The 25708-nt window shown below is 34.9% G+C and overlaps 1 protein-coding gene across 2 annotated transcripts in view; it reads left to right on the forward strand.

The window, feature by feature from the left end:
• The window catches only part of Rnf128 (ring finger protein 128), a 109445-nt gene that overhangs the window by 68551 nt on the left and 15186 nt on the right, over positions 1–25708 (forward strand). For both annotated transcript variants that reach the window (XM_010614061.3, XM_010614060.3), the window contains exon 2: positions 11596–11843. In XM_010614061.3, coding sequence (XP_010612363.1) covers positions 11596–11843 — 248 coding nt within the window. The remainder of the gene's footprint in view (positions 1–11595; positions 11844–25708) is intronic.

The following is a 25708-nucleotide window of genomic DNA, read 5'->3' on the forward strand; positions in this document are numbered from 1 at the left end:
TGTAAATCTGAGGCCTATTAAACTATCACTCAATTTTTCAGTTGCATTATCAGCATGAACAAAAATGTATTTCACATCCCTCAACCAAAATAACATCATAACAGGATTAATACAAAAGCAGATATAAAGGTTCAGCTGTGTTTAGCTGTGTTCTAGTAAATTAAGTGTGACATTAAAAAGTTTGCCTAAATGATAAACATTGCTACTCTTATTGAATTTTTGAGGAAGTATACTTACTTAATAAAACTATGCTAACTATATTGACAGTGTTAATGAATATTTTAAATGGATTAATATTTTTAATTCCTCAGTTAATTTCTAATCTTTTGAATATGAAAGAAATAACCTGCATAAACAAAATTTCTTTGAGGTCCTCAATAATTTTAAAGACTGTTCATAGGCCCTGAAACTAGAAAAATGAAGAATTGTTGATTTAGATCTTGGGTTCTTAATGATATGCTAAATATAACCACTAGTGGAAATCAGAGTAGTTCAGGAAGAGATGATTTTTATGACAGTTCTAAGAATTATTTTCCTGTAAATGCGACCTGTCACATACAAATTATTCATCAATGACCTTTTGAATAGTATTGCATCTATTTCTCTAGTGACTTTATTATGCCATTTTTTGAGTACTCCATTTGCCAGAGATTTGTTTATGCTGCATCAAGCCTGTGATCTATTCCCTGATATAGTATTTCCTTCCAAACCTACAGCAGATGTATTTCAGAATACAGGGAAGAAATGCAACTTGCTGTATCATATATAACTAGTTGCCTCTATCTCATTTGCTGGCTTAATAAATAATAATGATAGCTAGGGATTTAGATCAGCAGTGGCATGCCTGCCTCGCAAGCACAGGGTCCTGAGTTCAAACCCCAGTATCAAAACTAGAAAAAATAGTAATGACAAAAAGTGATTTTAGTCACCTTTCCTATCACCACTCTCACCCTTAAAATATGATTTGTAATAACACAAAATGTTAAGAACCATTGCTTTAAAAAAAAAGCAGCTAATCTGTATTATGTCTATTCTGCAACAGACTAGGTTTTAACCAAAGGGTAGTTAGAAGCATAATGATATCTAAAAGAGGTATACAATAATGATTTAGTCTTGGTCCCAGTGAATCACAGACATGTATTTCCAGTACTTTTTGTCACATTAATTAACACATTTTTACAAGCTACGGATGTCTCAAATGGTAGAGCTTCTACTGGTCTTTTTTTTAGTTTGCTCATTCTGATGGCATATATAAATGTGATAGTGCAAGTGATGTTGGGGGTCCAGGTACCACCAGAAACTGTTTCCACATACCACCCGCAGTGCTAGATCCCCCCATAGGCCCTATCCTTGCCTTGCCACAGAAGGACCACTTGTACTTGGCATGCTGGCTGAGTTCAATTTTCTTCACGCTTTCCAGAGGGAGGCACTATAGCAGGTCCCAAATTCACTGAAGATTCTGACTTTTTCGGTACTTTGGGCATTAGGAAAGGACTTAAGCCCAAGCCTAGAGAACTATTTCCATAAAAATTTAAATGAATTATTTGTATATTTATTTCATTTGATGAAGTGCAATGATAGAACATTTTTTCTTTTAACTTGAGATAACGTCTCTGCAATAGTCAATTTAAGACTCTTGAATTTGGTTCATCTATGACTGGGAATAATCATCAACAAAAAATATTGTCACAAAATAGGACTTTGAAGAAGGAGAGGCTTAAAAATTTAGACAATTTTTTTAATTTTATGACAGCACCATTTAGGAGTCTTGATCTTATAAGCGTTAAATGTTTGTGCTATAGAGGGAAAACCTGAGCTTTAAAAGCTACTATAAACAAAATGAATATTCAGAAGTTCAGTTGAATTGGTTCCAGGCTTTTATAATGCGGGAAATGTTTGTTATGTTGGAACTCTTCACGTTTAGATCTTGTTAATTCTAGATATCAGTGAACTCCAAAGTGCTTTCTCCATAACCTACAACGTGGGAAAAAATTTTTACCAGCTGCTCCTTAGACAAAGGACTATTATCTAGAATATATAAAGAACTCAAAAACATCAGGCCACCCCCCAAATATAAAGACCACATTCAAAAATGGGCATCTGAAATGAACAGATATTTCTCAAAGAAGTAAAAGTAACAAATAAATATATGAAAAAATGTTTCACATCACCGATCATTCAAGAGATTCAGATGAAAACAACACTGTAATTCCACCTCACCCCACAATGAATGGCTGCTATCAAGAAATCAAACAATTACAAATGTTGGCGGGGTTGTGGGGAGAAAGAAACCCTTCTCCATTGTTGGTGGGAGTGCAGACTGGTGCAACCACTATGGAAATCAATATGGAGAAACCTCAAAGAGCTGGGACTAGAGGTTCCATTTGACCCAGCCATCCCTCTGCTGGGTATCTTTCCAAAAGAATTAAAAGAATCATATCACAGTGATATATGCACACCCATGTTTGTAATAGCTAAAGCTTGGAAACAGCCCAATTGCCCATCAACTGATGACTGGATAAAGAAGATGTGTTTTTTCTGTAAAATGGAATACTACTCAGCCATTAAGAATGAGAAACTAGAGTCATTCATAGGAAAATGGATGAATATTGAGGCCATACTCTTAAGTGAAATAAATAGGACACACATGTGTAAATATCAAATAATTTCTCTGGTATGAAAAGCTAAAAGTGTAAATAAGATCCTAATGGTATAATTGACAATGTGAAATAAGAAAAGGGCTAAAGGTGTAGGGGAAGTGGGAAGGGTAGGGGAAAGGAAATAAGGGAAAAGAAAAAACCTGAGAAAATGAAAAAATGGAAATAAAGTGTTTGTAAAGGGGGCGGGGAGGAGGGGCGAAGGGAGGGCAGGGACAAGGGGAAAAAATGAGAACCAAGACCTGCCATGCACAGGTACAAGATCCCAATGATGAATGCAACTGTACTGTGTACCTAAAAAGTACATAAACTCAACGAGAAAAAAATGTCAAAACAAGTGATGTCTCTACTGTACTATCAGGATGCCTGGGCAGTATGAATATGAGCTTAGTTTAAGAATAACTACTTCAGCCTTCATTTACCTGTATTACTTCTTTTGTTTTTTGTTTTCTTATTCATTTTTGCAGTACACGGTGATTACATTCATCATGGGGAGTTGGTATATGTACGTAACATATCTTAATTTTTTTGTCACCTTCTCCTCCTGTGTAAGTCACTCATTTTGAGTACTTCCTGTTTTCTAATTAAAAGTAGAAAGCTAGGTGAAAGAAACATTAAAATAGCTTTCCAGATCTCTGTATATTTTCTGTTTGAGCACCAAGGTACAGTAAAAATACTGTCATTATGCTTAGAATATTTTGCACATTGTAAAATGCTCTAGAGTTTATTTGGACACATGTTGATTTTTGAGCATGGAGGGAGCCTTCACTGTGGGTTGAACCCAGAGCCTTCAGACTGAGAAAAATTCCTAGTCCTTTTTTATTTTTTACTTTGCGACAAGGCCTCACAAGTTGCACTTGCTGGGCTCACGCTTGCAGTCCTCTTGCCTCAGCCTCCCAGAGCTGGGATTACAGGCATGCACCACCACACCCAGCAACACGTGTTAATATTTAAAAAGAGATAAAAAGCCCAGAAGCACAGAACACACTACATGGTCAGTACCTATGAAATACTTATTTAATGAATTTGTGTTCACAAATAATTAAGATTATACTGAAATTATAATATCATTAGCTTTTTGAAAGAAATGAAGGGAGTTGGTCACCAGCATAATCCTAGATCAAATTTTTATACATTATGAATACTAACTGAATACACCCCTCATGGTGCTTGGAATATATATGTTTTTCATTAACATTTTAATTGAATGACTTCAAGTTACAACCTCCTATTTCTTACCTTTGTTCTCAAGATAAGTGCCAAAATCTCTTTTCGTTGTTGAACATTTGAAATTGGAATCTATATTTCTTCTGCTGCTTAGTTGCTACTTATTTCTAGTGTGTCCCTTCTACAATAATTTAGACAGCTGAGCAAAACTGTGATAAAATTTGAGCCAACTTGCGTTATTGGTAATGACCTTTAACTAGAAAGCCTAAGAATTCCTTATAGAAATAGAATCTATAAATACTTCATAAATTTGTGGCTTTAAGATGAGTGTCATGTAGGTTGTACTGAAGCCAGGAATTTGTGTCGAAGAAATTAGGGTACAGATTCTCTATTTTGGGGCACTAAATTGTCAAATATAACATTCTGTAAATACACTGGCATTATAAAAATGGCAGATACTTCCATTAATCTTTGAAAATGTACCAGATACAACACATTAACATTTATTAATAAATCCTCAGTTTATATCTATAGGACAAGTAGGCTTTTAAGTAGTAATCCTTATCTTTTGTCTTAATGAATTTGCCTAACGGTCCAGGAAGGAAAGGAGTATAAATGATTTTACAATTATCTTTTCAACAATTACATATTTAGAGAGAAGAAATCCTGAAATGACAGCTATTCTGTGATTGGGGTTTAGGTCTTTAATGGTTTGTTGTCCAATTAATCAACATTAATAACAAATTAAAGTTTTTTTTTCCTCTTGTCTTTGAAATATATGCTATGTGTTTAGGAAAAAGGATGAAATTAATAGTTGATTTGAAGTTTCTGTAAGGATAGTACTGTAGTCATGTTTGGTTTCAGGACCTTAGAAACCTAGCACAACCTTGCCTTCTTCAGGTAGAAGCTAAAACCCAACCTTCTAGAGTAATTCTCACATCAGTGTGAGTTTTGCTACATTATGCTGCTTCCTTACCAGTTTTTAGATGAAGAATATTACTAAGTAGAGAAATATCAAAAACTACAAAGCAATATTTATTTTACAAATATTGGACATTGAAAGAAAATAATTTTTTATATATAGGAAGATATTCTACTAACCCAGTGTCAGTTTGGAAAGTGATCTGGAAATAATTTTTTTCTACTACTAGCCCATGGTAATAGATATGCAAAACCCATCTCACTCCCTTAGATCATATTATTCCAAATGGTGAAGAGTTAATCTACAGAACATATTTGCAATTTGCCTAGAGGTCAAGGACTATATTTTATTACTCTCTGTGTCTGCGTAGCCTAGCACAGTGCCAGGCATGTGTTAGACACTCAAAAAATACTTAATAAATGAGGTTAAGAGTACTGTCTATATTCTATATAACTGATCCACAGAAGATTAATTAAACCATACATAGTATTGATTTTATTGGCACTATTTTCATCAGTTGATCTACGCAACCCATATTTGGCCTCTTAAGCCTGGCACTTTCAAAAGGAGATAGCTGTTAGCCAGACTTGAGGGTGCATGCCTGTAATCCCAGCCCTCTGAGAGGCTGAGACAGGAAGATTGCAAGTTCAAGCCCAAACTGGGTTCTAGCGACTTAGCAAGAACTAGTTTCAAAAATTTTAAAAAATTTAAAAAGGCTGGTAACGTAGCTCAGTGGGAAGGTTCTGGGTTTAATCACCAATACCACAAAAAGAAAAAAAAAGTAGGTAGCTCCAGAAGTTGTATAAAAGTATATAAATTAATATACTGACATTGTTAAAATGCTTTGAGGAAATAGCAATAATTTTACTGATAAGCAAAATTCTGCAACATAAATGATATAGGCTCAATAATATGTTTGTTCTCTGTTAATTAGATGTATATTTGAGAGTCTAAACTCTCATCTTTAAAAATCAATTTTCAGGGCTGGGGATGTAGCTCAGTGGCGCTGCGCCTGTCTTGCAAGCCCTATGTCCCAAGTTCAATCCCTGGTACCAAAAAAAGAAAAAAGAGAAAGAAAAGAAAATTAAACATTCAAAAGGAATTCTAAACATGTCCATATTTATCTTAATTGTAATAAATGGCTAACTTTATATACAGACTATTTAGGGATCTTTTAGAAAGATTATTTACAGAGCTAGGGATATAGTTCAGTGGTAGAGTGCTTGTTAGCATGTGTGAGGCCCTAGGTTCAATCTTTAGCATTGCAAAGCAAAACATACACACACACACACACACACACACACACACACAAACACACACAAATGTGCGCGCATATGCACATATACACATAGTAAATAATTTTAGTATGAAAGGTTAAGGATTAGCTGAAGTATTGTAGCAGCCCATTTCTAATATTTTAAGGACATAGAAAAGCCTAAGGAAAAACAAAGTTCAGCAAGTCCTGCTTTATCAACAGGAATATGTATACAAACACATGTACACACCCTCCAGTGGAATAGGGATTTTTTTCCCCTCTCTGCTCCACAAAAACAATCTGTTCTTCTTCGAAATATCAGATAATACATATTTTATTTTGTGGTTTTCAACAGAGTAGCAAGTAGAAAACAAACTTAATTTGGAATTATATATAGACTTTGTCTTGAAAGGTAGATATAAGTGTAAAAAATAAGCAAATTATTACAAGTTATATTTTGAATTGTATACTACATATATATGTTTTGACCCTGTAACATCCAGTGGTAAGGTGGGGCCCCCTTTTTTCAGTCATTTGTACCATTTCTTCTGAATTCCACATTCATGTGTCCCTGGTGGGAGTATTTACAGCATAGAAATTGCCATGCAGTACAAATCAGAGCTTCCTCTGATCCTAAGATCTGATTGTTAAACTTTTACTGTGGCACCTTGAATGTACCTAATTAATTGTCATTTTTGAGATCAAAGAATAGCTTTAGGTTTAATTGAAGTTAGAGAACAAATGTACAATAGTGATGAAAATCAGAGGCAGTAGAGCCAGATTGTCTTGAGTTCAAATACCGGTTCTGTACTGTACTTACTAGTTTAGTCAGTGTTATCTCTAATGGGAACAGCAGTAATGCCTGCCTTAGAGGGTTGATGTGAGGATTAAATATGTTAAGGGCTTAGTTTATAATCTTATCTGGTAACCTCAATTATCCAGAGAATAGACCAGGTTCAGGAAATAAACAAAAATATCACTGAGCAACCAATATAAATGTCAGAGAGCACTTGCACGAAAGCCCTTAAATTCTCTTTGGAAGCCTGTTTTACTCATTCTTTAGACCAAAGCTTGATTTTTTTTTTATGATCCAACAGTAGATTAGAAGCATAAAATTAACAATCAAGGAGAGCTGCTGCTATAAGTAACAAGAATCTTCTTCCCTCAAGGAAAATTGCCCAATCTGAGAATTTAAAAATGAGTCAGACTAGATGATCTCTAAGGTCCTTTCAGCTCCAAAAATGTCTGACTTCAGTGAAAAATCATAACAGGTTGCAGACAAATAAACTTAATACTATATTGACTAATGGCTTACAAAGATAATCCAGTGTCAGTAATAAATAAGAATCAGGATAAACTAGTTAAGAAAATAAGGCAATATTACTTCTTTAAATGTACATTCAAAATTGTTAATTATTATAGAGCTTCCTGGGATAAAAATATTTCTGAGTACTATAGAGCTAATAAACAGATTACTTATCCATAGACTTCACATCAGTTCCCTGGAGCAAGAATTCTACACACTAAAATGTAAGAGAATCATCTAACACATTTAGGGTCATTTTCTTTTGCTGTATTTTTTAGAGTGGAAGTTAGGGCCTAAATGTCCTTTTGAAACTGTGCTTCCCAACAAGAGGTTATAGTAGTGTTCTGCTGCATTTCTGCATCTAGGCAACTTAACTGCAATCATCAATTTTTAAGAAAGTGGCCCTCACAATCAATAAAACTACAGCAGTATATTTTGTGCTAATTTTCTTTGAAATGTATTTTAAGCATCTTTGTCAAAAGTTGTAACATTTTAATACAAATAAGATTTTGTGGTTGTAATATTTAGATGATAAATCATTCAAATTTGTTTTTTTCCTCATTGAGTTTTATTGGTACTTTTTAAGTATACAGTACAGTTACATTCATCATTGGGATCTTGTACCTTTACATGACAGGTCTTGGTTCTCATTTTTTCCCCTTGTCCCTGCCCTTCCCTCACCCCCTCCTCCCTTCTAAATCACTCAAATTGAAGTCAAAAATCACCAGGACACTGTTGATTAAGTCTATTTTGAAATCTATGTATTTTTACAAAGGAAATCACTTGTGTATGTTCAATCAGTACAAGATATATGTCTGTTTGCAGAAATAAAATTCTGCATTTGTGTATTTGTGCTCAAATGTAGTTTACGTTGATCAGTGGAATGATCTATACAAAACTGATACTTTGGGGCTAGATACATTATTTAAAATATGGATCTAGCCAAGTATATTTTACCAGATCAAAAATACTAGCTGTGTTATTTAAAACCTTATTGTGTAAAAATTTTTAAAACTAATTATTTGTGTAAAGCTGTTTGCTACTTAAAAATTTTACTTAAGTGCAACATCTTATTTCCTAATAATACCAGGTAAAGAAAGGCGATACTGTGTAGTTAAGAGACTCTGGCCTCAAAATGTTAATTTAGAGAAGGAGTAAAGCATACCTTTTTTCTTTTTCTTTCTTTCTTTCTTTTTTTTTTTTGTGGTACTGAGGAGAGAACTCAAAACCTTGCAATTTTGAAGCAGACGTGGTGCCACTGAACTAAGTCCCTGGCCCAATGCCATTTGAGATGCAAAGCAAACTGAAGTATTAGTACTTAAAAACTAAGTGATAACTGAATAAATAGAACTTTTATTTTCTCACTTGGAACTTGGAAAGACTATCTAGGGGCAACATTTGATTTGGAATTTGAGTTATAAATATGTAGACAAGCAGAAGAGGAAGGAGTGTTAGAGCAGACACAGGACATTTTAAGAACTGAGGGAGCAGAAGTAACAAAGAGTTATGAAAAGTGAATGGCAGTAGGCTTCCCATGTGACTGAATAAATATGACTCTTCATGAAGTTGGGGTGTAGTGGACATATGTAAAACTGGAAAAGTTAGTTGAGACAAGATCACGTAAGGCTTTGCAAGGAGTCAGAGAGTCAGACTTTTAATGAGTAATAAAGAATCACTAAAAACTTTGAGCAAGGAAGAGGCATGATCCAACCAAGTGATGACAAGAGTCAAACAAGGAAAGTAAACTTGGGTGAAACTTAAAGAGGAGAAGAAGATACTAGATGTAGGGCAACCAGTGAGATTACTGAGCTAGTATAGACAAGGAAATTATGAAGGCCTATACTAAGACAGCAAGGACAGAAAGATCTCATGGGAGACACCAAGGAAACAAGTAGGATCTATGTATCTAGGTGTGCAGTGAAGAGATTCAAACACGATTCTGTGGTTACTGAAATGGATGACCAGAAAGCTTTGTGATACCATTAACTGCGATTGGAATCACTGGAGAAGGAGCCGTTTTTAGATAGCTGCAAGGGTATGGGGAGGAGGAGGTATATCCTAATGCTTAGAGATGTCTTTGATGAGCTAATTAAATAGAATTTTTAATGTTGGGAGATATGTAGTGTGTATGCATGGGGATTGTGGGGACTGAAACACAGCACTGTTGTTGATATGTAGACAATATACATTTCTTGACTATCTTTTTTAAAATCTCCATCTGTGCACAGTGTGCCAGATCATTCATGTTGGCCACCCACTTCGTATCTTCTAAAAGAATAATAACTTATTTCTATTAGCTAAAACTCCTATTAGAAGTCTACATCTGTGATTTAAAGAGAAATCTTTATAATTAAATTATAATCCAAAGCCTGATTTTTTATAATTATTTATATTTTCAAAGATTACACAGGTTAAGCCGGGCGTGGTGGCACATGCCTGTAATCCCAGCACTCGGGAGGCTGAGGCAGGAGGATCTCTGTGAGTTCAAGCCCAAACTGGGCTACATAGTGAGTTCCAGTTCAGTCTCAACTACATAGTGAGACCCTGTCTCAAAAAACTAAAAACAACAACAACAACAAAGATTAAGCAGGTTATAATATTAGAAATAAGCACCACTATTAGAAATTTAAAGCCCACAGATAAATAGTAAAAGAGCCACTCTCTTGCAAAATTACCAATTCTCCAAAAGATTCTATGAAGAATTTCATACTGGAGGAAGATATACCAGAAAGTATCTATCTATAGTTCGATTCCTTCACTTCCTATTGCTTTGAGATTTTCCCCCACTTAAATGAAAACAGAGTGAGTCATTAACTTCTGTCAGATGAAGTGATTGAACATTAGGGTAGGTAAAAGAGTTGAAGTGGCTATTGTAATAAAAATAGTATTTTCTGGAATGTTAAGTATCTGAAATGATACACTTGTAATATGTTTTAATTAATAACTTCAGATAAGGAGAACAAAACTAATATACTGTGAGGCATTTCTCTTTGGCCTGATCTTTTGAAGACTAGTCCTAAGAACTGTAAATTTAAGGAAGTATTTGGATAACAGTTCTACAATGTACATTTCCATTTAAGATTTGTATTCTTAATTTGATCATTAAAAATGTGAATACTGGGCCAGAGATTTAGCTCAGTGGGTCTGCCACCTGCCTTGCAAGTGCAAGGTCCCAAGTTCGATCCCCAGTACCAAAAAAAAAAGTGAATAGTATTTTAACATTGTACCTTTGTGTTTAAATTTTAGTCTAAAGGTCTTTTTACAGTTTTGTTTGTGCATGGTTGTTTATTTCAAATTGGAGTTTGATCATTAACCTAGAATAACCTTAACCTAATAGCAGTGCGAGGTTTTTCTGGTTGGCAATACCTTAACATTCAAAGAACTCTATTCTGTTGCTTGAGATTTTGATCTCAGATCACATAAACTAGAAAGAATATAAATCTTGATAAATATCAGAATTGCATTCTCAGAAGATTGGAAAAGATATTATTTTTTTCCTCCCACCAAATATATATCCATATTTGAGAGTAGAAAGGGAGCTATTAATTTTTTTTTTTGTACCAGGAATCAAACTCAGGACCTTGTGCTTGCGTGACAGTCACAGTGCCACTGAGCTAAGTCCTTGGCCCTGCAAGGGGGGGGGGCTGTTAATTTAAGAGTTGTTCTTTTTTAATTTATTAATTTTATTGAGTTTATTGGTACATTTTAGGGATACAGTACAGTTACATTCTTAATTAGTAGGTTTCTATCAGTTCTTTCTTGACAACCTGTCACGTCCCAAATAATATCATAGAGTATCTTGGACAAATTTTACATTGCTTTTGAGGATATAGAAAGGTAACACATCATGGATATATATATAGGCTGTCTATTTGGGCTTATAAACAATATTTTTCTCAGATTCCTGTCCTCATATATAAATCCTATACATGTTCAGAGTACATATGATAATCTTTCATTTTATAAATCAGAAAATATAGAGCGAAATTTTTTTATATTTCCCAAATCTCAGATTTCCTAAGATGTAAATCCTATCTTCTACTAGCCAGTGGACTATTTGTTATTAAGCCAGTCTTCATTTAAGATGCAGATTGGACCACAAAGGCAATTAATCTCTTAAATTATAGGTAATTAATCTGAGGAGGGGAGAGGTATCTGTTGCATACAATGACTTCTTTATAACCTGTAAACTCCTTAGGATTAATGCTAGGTCTCGTTTTAAATCATTTTGGCAATTAGATTTTTATGTTAAAAATACCACACTAAAACAATTCATTTTCTTTTACAGGTGCAGGAGACATTGTTGCAATCATGATTGGCAATCTGAAAGGAACAAAAATTCTACAGTCTATTCAAAGAGGCATACAAGTGACAATGGTCATCGAAGTAGGAAAAAAACATGGCCCTTGGGTGAATCACTATTCAATTTTCTTTGTTTCTGTATCCTTTTTTATTATTACAGCAGCAACTGTGGGATATTTTATCTTTTATTCTGCTCGAAGATTACGGAATGCAAGGGCTCAAAGCCGGAAGCAGGTTAGTAATACTCCTTTCTTTAAATTTAAAATATTTTTATTGTTTTAATTATAGTTTCAGTCACATATTTTAATATACTTCAGTTGCTAAACAATAATCCATGCATGTGGTTGGTGAAATCTACTAGTTTTATATTTTTTTCTTTTTATTGAGTTTATTGGTACAATCTAGGTATACAGTACAGTTACATTCATTATTGGGATCTTGTACCTTTACAGGACAGGTCTTGGTTCTCATTATTTCCCCTTGTCCCTGCCCTCCCTTCACCCCCTCCCCACCTCCCCATTTATAAACTCTTTATTTCCATTTTTTCATTTTCTCATATTTTTTTCCTCTCCCTTATTAACTTTCCCCCACCCTTCCCACTTTCCCTACACCTTTAGCCCTTTTCTATTTCACATTATTAATTACCTCATTAGGATCTTGTGTACTATTACAGTTTTTCACACCAGAGAAACTATTCGGCATTTACACATGTGTGGCTTATTTATTTCACTTAAGAGTATATCCTCAATATGTATCCATTTTCCTATGAATGAATCTAATTTCTCATTCTTTATGGCTGAGTAGTATTCCATTTTATAGAAAAACCGCATCTTCTTTGTCCAGTTTCCAACTGATGGGCAAATGGGCTGTTTCCAAGTTTTAGCTATAACAAACTGTGCCGCTATAAACATTGGTGCACATATATCACTGTGGTATGATTCTTTTAATTCTTTTGGAAAGATACCCGTCAGAGGGATGGCAGGGTCAAATGGAACCTCTAGTCCCAGCTCTTTGAGGTATCTCTATATGTCCTTTCTTTTCTAACTCTGCCTTATTTGTACAAAATAAAAAACAACAATAAACTGGAAATTTTCAGACAAACTAATCTAAAAACAGTAAGTAGAATGAATAATTTATAACTCTAGGATTCAGCAAAATATGACTTTGTAATTTGTGACTTTATGCTTAATTATAATGATCAGTTAAAGAAATCTCTGTATGAAAATTAAAAATAGGGAATCCTAAAATGATAAAACTAAAAAGTAAAAGAGAAAAGGCAATGATGTAAAATTAAAATAATCCTTAATTCTGAAGTTGAAAATGGTCCCTGAGCATATTTAAATTGCTTCTTGCTCTTGTAGTCATATATTATTCTTTTTTTCATTATTTAGACAATACTTTATTAGTTTCTGTAATCAAACCCACGTAGGTATGACCTTACATATTTAATACAGTGCGTTACCCCTGTATAAATGGGAAAAAATTAACATTTCTAGACCAATATGGCTGTTAATTTCTGTGCAATGCCAACTCAGCACAGTAAACTGGGATGACTTTTTCCAAAGTTGACAGCACAGTTAAAGTTTCCAAAAATTCAAATTATATATATGTGTGTGTGTGTGTGTGTGTGTGTATTTATATTTATATAAAAAGACCAATAATAGCAGTATGTTATGCATCAATAGCAGCAACAGCTTTTCCAGGTTCTGCAGTCATCTGAACAAAATTAGACATTCCGCACACTCCATTTAAAAAAACAAAAACAAAGAAAGGAATAATACCCAGAAAACAGCAAAATTCTGTTATTGTTGTGGTACCTGGCACCATTTTTTTATTAGCATCTTAATCATCCTCTGGAAAGAGAACATTCTAGAGTAATATCATTAAATGTAGCTCTGATAAAGCACAGTCACTACTACGCATCATAAAGCAGGTACAAGATATTTTACATTCACAGAGGTAAATTCACAGAGATGATACAGTACTGTCCTACATCTATAATACTAGAATCAGTTTTGGTTTGAAATTTACTTTGTCTGAGAATAAGGTTGCTACCCCTGCTTTTATCTGGGCTCCTGTGCTTTGAGTTCAGGGTGTCCTGGTGGTTCACTATCGGCCTCTTCATCCTCATTTTCCCTACTGTTTGCCATTGGTGAACTGGAAGTCTGTCTTTGTGTCTTGCTTAAGTGTTTTCTCATTTTTATTTTTGTTGTTGGGCTGACCTTGGTTTAATCTCTGGGTTATCACCCAAATCTTCCTGATATAGTTGCACCCTAGCTTCTGGGTCTCTAATGACCCACAGACATTCTCACCTTCATAATTCAGAGAAAACAATTCATCAAATCAACCATAATCCTTTATCCCAACTGATACATCAGCAATACAATATGATCAAGCACAACTTGAAAACTGACCACTTGTGGTAGTCACTAGTCTATCACCCTTAAACCATGTGAATTAAATTGAAATCAAGAAGCAGTCCAAAACATGTCTGCAGTGAACAAAGTTTTCAACGTAGTATATTTACCATTTAGCATGGGGGCTCAGACAGAGCTAGGACAAGAGGAGTAGATAAGTAAAAGAATCGGAGATGGTTTCAAGTGAAGCCGGAGGACATAGAATGACCACACAATATTCAGGAATCAGTTGAATTCAGAAGGAATAGACAGAGTAGAAGTACAAGGACAAGAATATATCCTCTTAACAGCAATAGGGGCTCACTTTCCCTTGAAACTACTGACCCCTGTGTGAGGCAGAATGACAGAAGAAAAGAACATAAAGAGAAAAAATGATAAAAGAAGAAATCTGAGTTAGGGCAGGAGCAGAAACAGGAAGGGAGATGAGGAATAATATGGTGGAGCAAGAGAATGAGTTGGGGAAAGAGGACAGAAAAAAGAAAGAATTTGCAGAGTGGAATGAGGAAAAGAAAGAAAAAAATGACTTTGAAGGGCCTCTTTCAGACTATATCTCTGCTGTCATAATATACAACATGCACAGCCATGTGCAGAACCAAGACCCCTGATCTCACATAGCTGATGGCAGACCCCCACGACGCAGACTGACCTCGGGCTGCAAGGCCCAGATTGAGTTCCCTGTCCTCCTGAACGGTTGATCTCCACACCGTTCTACTAGAGGTATCCCACGCCCTTTCTTTAAAGATGTTCAAAGTTGGGAACTCAGAAAAATACCCTTTATGGCCACCTCTGCCTCTGCAGAGTGGGTCCAAAGACTCGCACAATCAGGAGGTCTGAGAGTGTGCACGGAGCGGGGGGAGTTGGGGGAGTTGTGGGGGTTCAGGGGCGCCCGCGTGGCTACCTTCGTAGCGCTGGAGCTATGGTGGCTCCCTGCGGGAGAGGGCGGGGCTGAAATCAAATAGTTTTTTTAAAGTATGCCAGCTTCTATCTTCTCAAATCATTTACGTTCTATAATTTGTCCTGCCTGATCAAGTCTTTCACACCTCAGTAGGGAGCACAGCCAGCATTTAATTATAACCTATGTAAATACATATATAGGTTCTATTAAATAAATATTTTCTAAATTATAAAAACATTTCATACGCAATAAAGAAACTAAAAAGTATAGAGGAAAAAAATTTCATAAAACCAAATATTACAAAATAACTGTAGTCACTGCCCAAAGGTAAGCAGTCTTATTTTATATATACATTTGCATGTGCTGGTAGAGCAGCAAAAGAGATTAGACTGAATTTCAGGAGAAGACAGGTTTAAAGATCTGATTGTGCATGATACAGTGTTAGGGTCCAAACCAAGTCATGTATTCCTGTTATTTACCATATTGTATTACTGACTTATAAAAAGATACAAAGTATAGAAATAAGAAATTAAACGTACCAAGGAATTATCCAATAGAAAAGTTCCTATGAGTCTATATCATTGATCTTTCCATGTATAAATTGTCCCTCACCTCCCTCATATCCTTTTTTTTTTATTTACCTAGCCACTCCCATGCATACATCTTCCGTTCCCTCTACTCCTCTTTGTGTTGCATAGCCAACCCTTTAGCATCCATGGATAATTGGTTCCATAACCTCCCCGTGGATACCAAATCTTCAGATTTATATAAAATGTGTAGTATTTGCTTAGAACCTATGCATGTCTTTCCACATACTTTAAATCATCTCTAGATTACTTTTAATATCTAATTTTAATGTAAATGCTATGTAAATAGCTGTTGTGTAGGGAATAGTGGCACAGCAAAAGTCTACTCATTCAGTAGAGGTGCAATTTTTGTTTTGTTTTGTTTTGTTTTGTTTTGTTGATACCAGGGGTCAAACTCAGGACCTTGCTCTTGTGAGGAAGGCCCAGTGCCACTGAGCTAAATCATCAGCCTGAGATACAACTTTTATTCTGAATAATTTCAATCAGGATTTTTGAATCTGAGCATGGAGAATGCACAAATATGAAAAGTTAGTTGTACTTGCCGGCAAAATCTAACTCTGGTTAAATTCAACTTTCTACCTACTCTATGTCTGTACTTGGCATAGCTGAATAGCAGAAAAGCATTTACAGTTTCACTGACTTCACTTTAAATTTATTACCACAAACTCAGAGTGGACCCTTACTGGTGCCCAGTAGTCATATTATATTTTCTCAGCCATTTATTCTCCTACTTTCCTAGGTGACAAATCATACATGTTCCTTTCTCCTTACACCTCCACATCTCCTCCAACTTTAAGCTCAACTTGTGTCTGAGTCCACTGACAAAATTGGAGTAACAAAAAGCATAATTTCTTATAAGTAATTGTTAGAAATTTCCTTCTGAATAAAATTTATGCTTGTTAATGAAACTTAGAAAAACACAAAGAAGTTTAAAGAAAATAAAGTGTTCATAATTTCAAAACTAAAACTAAAAAATCGTGTGCCCACATCTGCCCATCCATTTGCATCGTCTTGTCTTCTCTTACTGTGGATGAATTGTTCCTTTGGAAAGGTCAGCCCTTTCCCTCATGTACAATATTCTTTTTGTCTTTTGCATACTCAGGGACATCACGCCAGTAATTGTCTCTTTCTCCCCTGCTTGTTACAATGTCGTTTTCTCCTCTGGATCTCAAAAAACATACTATTATTGCTCCCATTTTCAAAAGAATTTCTCTTGATTCCAGGCCAGAAATCTTGAAATTATTCTTCACTTCTCTTTGTTTTCCAACTTCCCATAAAATGTCTATTAGAAACTCCTGTTTGTTCTACCTTGATTACTTACCAAAAATCTGATTGTTTCTTATTATTTCGCTTGCTTCTACCCTGGTTCATGCCGCCATCATCGCTTACCCCTGTTCTCTTCAAGTATTCCTAACACAACAGCATAACAATGTGCCACTTCTCCAGAACATTAAGTAGAGATTTAATGCTGTCAAATGATCTTACAGTAGAGGCCACAGAATATATTTCATATGAACTGAGAAATTCCTCCATAAATAGGCAGTGAATTTTGGGTCACTTCATGCACTCTTTCTCCAAAAATCAAAAGGAATTTAATTTACTTGAGAGTGGGAGGGATAGAGAGGATTTTCATATAGCAAGGAAGTATAGCACTGAATGTGGGAATAGATGAAAAATTGAATTTTTATTATAAAATGTCATAATGATTATACATCAGCATATGGTAATAAGTGACGATTATCTCAGTGCTTAAAGTTAATTGACTTCTGTCCTCAGAGAAAAGGAGGTTCAGAATTCCTGTGCCTGGCGACTCAAAGCTTCACATCATGTTAATGTTTGACATTTGCATATCATGCTGTTTTTATCTCTGAGCTTAGAAAGAGAGCCAGGGATTTAGCTCAGTGGTACTGTGCCTGCCTTGCAATCACAAGGACCTGAGTTCAATCCCTAGAACCAAAAAAAATTAAGTTAGAACGAAATCACTGACTAGTACGACTATTCAAAGGTTATAGTTACAATGTCAAGAATGATTTGTTTGTTTATCTCTGAGGGCTCTTGGGTTTGTGTTTCTGTATTCTAAGTGCTATATAATAAATCTACTAACTCCATCATCAAATTATAGGGTTTAAAAAGAATTTTGGTGTTGCACAAATGTCATTGGACATTTAGCTCTGATCCCATCGTTCATTCATTTAAGTAATTTTCATAGTTTGTAATGTATTTTATGAAAATTAACCTCTATAGAATTGATCAAGAATAGAATTACACTTCTCAGAGCTGGAGATTTAGCTCAGTGGCACAGCACCTGCCTTGCAAGAGCAAGATCCTGAATTCAGTCTCCAGTACCACAAAAAAAAATAAATAAATAACACTTCTATTAGAGAAGGTGTTTGAAAGGGTATGTTATACTACTTAATGGACTGTGTCATGTTTATCCTTTGGGGACAAAATGATTAAATATATTACTGATAATCACTTTGGTTTATAAATATTTAAGAGTATCATAGTGTCATTAATATATTTAATTTTCATGGCTTCTGATTTATTTTTAAAAGGTAGAAATGTATATGATGTTTATAACTATTTCTACACATTTAACTACATTATCTGCATTTTACTGATAGAAATGGTGATGAAGCTGACTAATGAGAATTTTCCTTCTTTAGATTATTAAGAGAAAATAAATTTATAATTTCTTTCCTCTGAAGATTGTGATGCATATTATATAATGCCACACACTGATCACTGTGTTACCATAAATTTTGAAAACTAAATGCTCAAATAAGCCCCCAGCTGTAATAGTTTGACATGTTATAGATAATATGCAAGAGCACACATCATCATGATTTTTATGGATGGAAATATTTTAAATAAGATGAAAAATGTCATTAGGTTATGAATTAAAATATCAGATTAGGTATTGCAAGTTGGATTTGTGTCCTCACTGTGTACTAACCTGAGACAGGGAGAAACCAGATGGTGTATTCAAACTAAGCTACATGTGGTAGTGGTGACAGTCAAACTTGCTAGTTTGGGGTACCCAACATTTTGGAGCTACAGTACATGTATCCTAATTTTATTCCAGAAGTTGACACTCAGTGGCAGTTTATATGCTGGATTAATCACAGCCAGTGAAACAAAAGCAGCCTTTAGGTGAAATAGGGACTGGTCTAGGTAAATGGGACAACCTGAATTTAATGAAGAGTAACTTTGAAGAGAAAAGGCATTAGTAAAAAATAGACAGCTTGGAAGAAATTATCTTCCAAGAGCATGAAAAAGAATGCATTTTCATTTGAAAATATAGTACAGCCTTGATAAAATGGCCCCACCAACCCAACAGGAAAAGCATATTCTCTAACACAACAATCTGTTAATCATTTTACTTAACATGGAGGCCCAAGTAGTCATGGGGGGATAGCTTTCCATTTTTACACATGAACGCTCAGGGAGAGAATCTTTAAGACATATGCAGATCCCCTAATTTATGGAATTTTTGTGAGGGAAATTGTAACGTGTTACTGATCTCTGACCAATCTTGACCAAAGAATGGACAAAAATAAGACTAGCTAGGATGATTAGAACTAATACTGAATGATACCCATGTACTCCCTTAAGGAGAGAGATGACCTTACTGTCTGTCCAACAGTTAATGGGAACTTTTATCTGGATAATAATGAGAACTGAGAGAAATTAATGGCCTTTTCCTCAGCTAAATTAGAATGTAGAAATGACAGAATCATTGCCACTGATGACAGTACTTGTCCATCATAATATTTGGTAGATGAGGGGAGACAGCAAGAAGAACAATCTCTACAGGAAGATGTGTCATTCCACTGGGTTCTGATACTGACTTAGCAGCCAGAGGTCTCACATGACTTACACCACCCATCGATAATGAAGCAGGATACCGACATTTCTTCCTAATACTCTAGACAGTACCTGACAACCTCTGAAACCATTACTCTGTTGTTGAAATGTTGTTAACTGTTTAAATGTCTGGAGATTTTTTTTCTAAGAAAAACAATTAAAGTACTTCCTAATAGGCAAAAAACAATATTTGGCATATGGATAAAGATAAGTCTTCTAGAAAGGTTTAATAAATACTTCTATGATACTTCCTGGTTTATTTTGTAACTAAACCAAACTATAATAAGTATACAGTGATATGTTATGATACTAGTATTGTTGGTAAGATTCAACTACCTTATATAAATAAATCCTGTGGTAATCAGACGTTTTGGAAAATTGAACTAAGACCTCCTCAAGGGTATAATACACATGGAGAGTGACTGGCATAAGAAAGTATTAAAATAACTTAATTCATTACTGTATTAAATGGCTCCATACAACTGTCACAAAGTTCAAGTGGTCATACATCTAGAGTAAAAATACATAGCTCTGTTGTACACCAATATAAGAATATTTGTAACAGTCTTCCAGACTGAATGAATTATTCATTTGAACTTATTTCCACCCTTGTTGGCTTCTGCAAATATTAATTATACTTAATATCATTCTTACAACACTATAGATAGGTAAGTAGGCAAGTAGGTAGATAGACACACATATATATAGTATATATACAAATATTTTACTATATAAATGTATATTATACTATAAATACTATATCAAGATATTGCATGTCTATATAACAATTGAATGGTACTTATATATAATTATATCTTATACAATTTATATGCATAAATATGAATACTACAGCATACAAAATTCACTAACTATAGAAATTAAATTCTATTAAATGAAATATGTATATATAAGTACTGAACTAACACTTGCTGCACTGACAGTTTTGTTGTAAAAATGTTTGACCAAGGGCAAGAGGATGTATCGTCATAAAAGAGGTAACAGCACAGAACTAGTTGCTTACTCCTTACATGTTCCCAAGGTGACCATGATTGGACCTTTTCCAGCCCTGGGAATGTGGCCTTCAAAGTGTCCTTTATGTTAGTGAGTGATGATATTGTTGTATACACATGGAACAATGGATTGTGTTGTACCAGCTGGTCAAGGTTGTTTTACACAACAGTCAAGACTGACAATATATACCTAGTTTCATTGTTGGGTTCCTGAGTTTAGAACAACATAGCCATTTGTTGGCAGGATATGCCTAGTGACCAGCCCCTCCATCTGAGGCTTGGACACTGATGATCAAATTGGCTCCCTTCGAAGTAATTAGCCACACATGTGCCCTGTTATGGTTTGGGTCTAGATGTCTCCCCAAAGACTCATGAGGTCATAGGACATTTTCAGAGGTGGCTGAATCTAGAATATGCGACGCTTGGATTAAGTTTGTGTCCTTACTAAATCAGTCCACTGATTGGTTTGACACTGCCTTAATTCTGGCAGTCTGGATAAAATAAAAGAGACAGAAAGATGCTGTTAAGATCCCTCGTTAATCTGCTACCTTCAGTCAGCCATGAACTGTTGCCCCCTGCCATGTGCCACCCTGCCTTGGAGCCAGCCAATTATAGGCTGAAGCCTCTACAAACTGTGAGCTAAATAAACCTTTCCCCCTTTAACTTTGGGTGTTTGGTATTTCGTCTCAGCAATGAGAGAAAAGTAACTAAGAGATCCCTTTAGTTCAGTCCCAAAGATAGCACTACTGTGTGCTCTCAGATGCAGATGGGCTAGGCTACATTAATATCTTAAAATTTGTCCTTGAATTTAAAACATTAAAAATCAACTGAATTATTTCCATTTACATTGTTTTCTCTACTCCACTAGTACATGAAATTAACTGGAAGATTCATCAACTATCCGTGTACTGTACCATTATTAACATATTTTAGTAGTTGGTGTGTTTGCATGTACATATCTGTTTCTGCCTACCTGTTTCTTTTCAGTGCCTTTTATAAAACCATGAGAATTTTGCTTAGAGCATTGTAAATAAATACTTGTCTAAGTGAGACCTAGCTTCCGACTTTCTCACTGATCAAAAAAAAAATGAGTCTTACAATCCTCACATATTTATTTAATTTTACATTTACATCACAAATTATTTTTAAGACTTTTTTTCTTGCTATGTTACTGTGTTAGGTACCTTTCCATCACTGTGAGAGAATACCTGAATTAACCTAAAGAAGGAAAAGTTTGCTTTGTCTCATGCGTGGCTGCAGAGGTTTCAACTCATGGTCACTTAGCCCCATCACCTGTATGCGGTACATCATGGCCGAAGCATGTGGTGCAGAGAGATGCTCTCCTCATGGCAGCCAGGAAGCAAAGAGAAAAAGGAAAGGGTCAGAATCCCAATATCCATTGCAAGGGCACACCCATAATGATCTAACTTCTTCCACTAGGCCCACTTCCTAAATGTTCCACTACCTCTCAAAACCACCAGAAGGTAGGACCAAGCCTTTAGCATATGAGCCTTTGAGGGACATTTAAGGTCCAAACCATAAAAGTTACCCAGGCAAGTCCTGAACTCCTGCGTTCAAGCAGTCCTTCGGCTCAACCTGCAGTGGGCTGAGACTAGAGGCATCCACCACCATGCCTGGCTATATCACTAATTAAGTTTCTTCCAGCTTTATTGTGGTACAGTTGACAAATATTGTATCTATTCAAGATGTACATGATGATTTTATATACACTGTGAAGTGATTACCACAAATTAATACATCCATCACAACATGTAGTTGCACATAATTACTGTTGTGTGTATAATATATATATATATATATATATTTATATGTGGTAAGGACATGTAAGGTTTATTCTCAAAAAAATTCAAGTACTGTATCCCTAAAATGTACCAATAAACTCAATTAAAGCTGGAAAAAAATTTTCAAGTAAACCACGCTGAACATCAAATCATCAGAACTTACTCATCTTTCTAAAAAAAAATAAGTTCAACTCATAGAGGCAGAGAGCAGAATAGTATTTGCCAGGGCTTGGAAGTTTGGAGGAAAGTAGTTGGCATGGACTGGAGTTGGCTAAAGGGTACAAGCTTGGGACTAACTCTGAAGGTGTTGATTGTCTTTCTTTGAATACATTTATGTAAGTGTTATGGATAGGTTTCTATTGGCATAGGTTTCTAAGGAACATGAAATATTTTTTTAAATTTCTGATATACCTAAATTGCCACATACCTGACATTTGTTTTTCTTCACAAGCATATATCTGAGGAAAAGAATCCTCTTGTCATAATTATTGATTTAGCAAAATTTATGAAAATGTTTATTTTAAAAAGGCAATGACTTAAGTGCAGGAAAATCTAGTTGACTTGAATCAACCCTCTTTCCTTGCTTTTGCACACCTAGACCCCATCAAGTAATTAGATTTGAATACAAACCTACTGTTATTCATGTATATTTCACTTCAGCTGCATGCTAAATACTCGGCGACCAAAAACCCGTCTGACAAATTACCATGGTAAGGACGTAAGGTTTATTCTCAAAAAATTTCAAGTACTGTATCCCTAAAATGTACCAATAAACTCAATTAAAGCTGGAAAAAAATTTTCAAGTAAACCACGCTGAACATCAAATCATCAGAACTTACTCATCTTTCTAAAAAAAAATAAGTTCAACTCATAGAGGCAGAGAGCAGAATAGTATTTGCCAGGGCTTGGAAGTTTGGAGGAAAGTAGTTGGCATGGACTGGAGTTGGCTAAAGGGTACAAGCTTGGGACTAACTCTGAAGGTGTTGATTGTCTTTCTTTGAATACATTTATGTAAGTGTTATGGATAGGTTTCTATTGGCATAGGTTTCTAAGGAACATGAAATATTTTTTTAAATTTCTGATATACCTAAATTGCCACATACCTGACATTTGTTTTTCTTCACAAGCATATATCTGAGGAAAAGAATCCTCTTGTCATAATTATTGATTTAGCAAAATTTATGAAAATGTTTATTTTAAAAAGGCAATGACTTAAGTGCAGGAAAATCTAGTTGACTTGAATCAACCCTCTTTCCTTGCTTTTGCACACCTAGACCCCATCAAGTAATTAGATTTGAATACAAACCTACTGTTATTCATGTATATTTCACTTCAGCTGCATGCTAAATACTCGGCGACCAAAAACCCGTCTGACAAATTACCAGACTAAAACATGTATTTTACCTAACTGGATATAAATACATATAAAATAACTTGAGTGTCGTTGCCTTCACTCTAATTTTAAAACTTAACATTGTATAAAAATAGGAATTGGTTTGACATTTCACTTTCATCCCCAATAAATTCCAAGTCAGAATAAACAAAAAAATGTAGCTGAGACTTTCAATGCCTAGAGTCACAGGTGCTTTTTTCTTTTTCCATAAAGTTTATTGGTACATTTTAGGCATACAGTACAGCTACATTCATCATTAGGAACTTGTACCCTTACATGATGTATCTTGGTTTTTATTTTTCCCCATTTCCCAGCCCACCCTTCAATCCCTGCACCCCTCTCTATTTATAGAGATTTTGTTTCCATCTTTTCCTTTTCTCATATTTTTTCCTTTTCCTTTTTTCCTTTCCCCTACCCCTCCCACTTCCCCTAACCCTCTAGACCTTTTTTTCCAATTTCACATAATCAATTATACATTTTGAGCCTTATTTACACAGGTGCTTTTTAGTAGTCAGAGAAATAACATGCTTCTGTTACGAAAATTGGCTAACAGGGCTGGAGATTTAGCTCAGTGTTGCTGCACCTGCAAAGTCCTGAGTTCAACCCCTATACAAAAAAAAATGGCCAACATTGAGGTTTTTCTTCTTGTTTCTTTCATTTATCTTCTTCACAAGAAATGCAGAGCCTTTTAATGGCTTCTTTGCTATAACATAATGAAGGCAGTAAACTATAATGGAGAACTCATGGGCTTTTAAAGCCAGGTAGAACCTGGGCTTGAATGAATCATAGCTCCTCAACTCACCAGCTGCCTGGAGTTTAGTCAGGCTAGAACCTGACTTTTCTTGTCTGTAAAACCCAGATATTAAAATGCCTATTTCAAAGGGTTGTTAACGATTATTCATAATAACATGTAAAAATTTTAGTTGAAACTGACACATGGTAAGGGCCCAATTAATGTTTTCTAACCCTTTCTTTCCAAACATTTAGTGGAACGGAGGCTTTTAATAAGTTAAACTGAGAAGTGTCTTATATGATAAAACCATAAATGTTTGTTCATATTTTCTAAATTCATAAACTAGTCTTTGAGCAACTACTAGCCATGATGGGAATTATTTTAAAAATACTAAAGCCCAGTCATCTAGCTACTGATAAGCTAGTAAGAGAGAAAGATAAATGAATAACACACTTACGAAATGTGTTAAGAAGTAAAAACCGTGTGCTACTAGGACATATACGGTAGAAGCAATTTTTTTTTTTTTTTTTTTATATGATAGATAAAAAAATGTTTGAAAATCCAACTTTTGAAGACAACGTTGTTACATATATAGAAAAAAAATATTTTTTGCATGTACCTTGATGGTTCACTTTTATTTTTTAATTGTTTTCAGCTTTAATTGAGTTTATTGGTACATTTTAGGGATACAGTACAGTTACATTCATTGTTGGGATCGTGTACCCCTACATGATAGGTCTTGATTCATTTTTTCCCCTTGTCCCTACCCTCCCTTCACCCCCTCCTCCAAAGAGAATTTTGATAATGTGTCAAAGCATTGGAAAAGCCTCTAATGTAATTTGCGTAACAATGTGTATATCCTCTTGAGGTTCTGTTTTTTAAAGAGTAAAACATAAATTACTATTTTCATTGGTGCATGTTGTCTATGACTGTTGAAGTGTATTGGGGAACTGAAAACTTAGTTTAAATATTGTCCAAACATACATTTTCAATATAAACTACTTAGTCCTAATGGTCATATTCCTAATGGTCATATTTCAGTGCTTTAGGGGGAGGGTTGCATTTTGGAACTCTTACTCTCAGGGTGACAGTGAAATATTTTGAGTACTAATAGCAGTTTTGTGAGTGACCTTCATTCAAGATCTTAAAATACAATTTGTGCATTTTTTAACCAATATCACTTGTCTCAGGCCCAAATTTAAAATGGCTTTTCTTTAAACAAACTCAGTAAGACCTATTGAAAATATCCAAACTTCTCTTTAAACAAAATTTTATCCCAATAATGTTTAATTAAATAGTATTTTATTCTATGCTGCAAATATTTTAAAGGTCTTTTAGAATTAATTCTCTTGTTCTCTTGTTTAGTATCTTCTGGCATCTTGTGTGTGTGTGTGT

This window comes from Fukomys damarensis, unplaced genomic scaffold (assembly GCF_012274545.1).
Source record: "Fukomys damarensis isolate Sample0158 unplaced genomic scaffold, DMR_v1.0_HiC HiC_scaffold_39, whole genome shotgun sequence".
NCBI classification, from domain to species: Eukaryota; Metazoa; Chordata; class Mammalia; order Rodentia; family Bathyergidae; genus Fukomys; species Fukomys damarensis.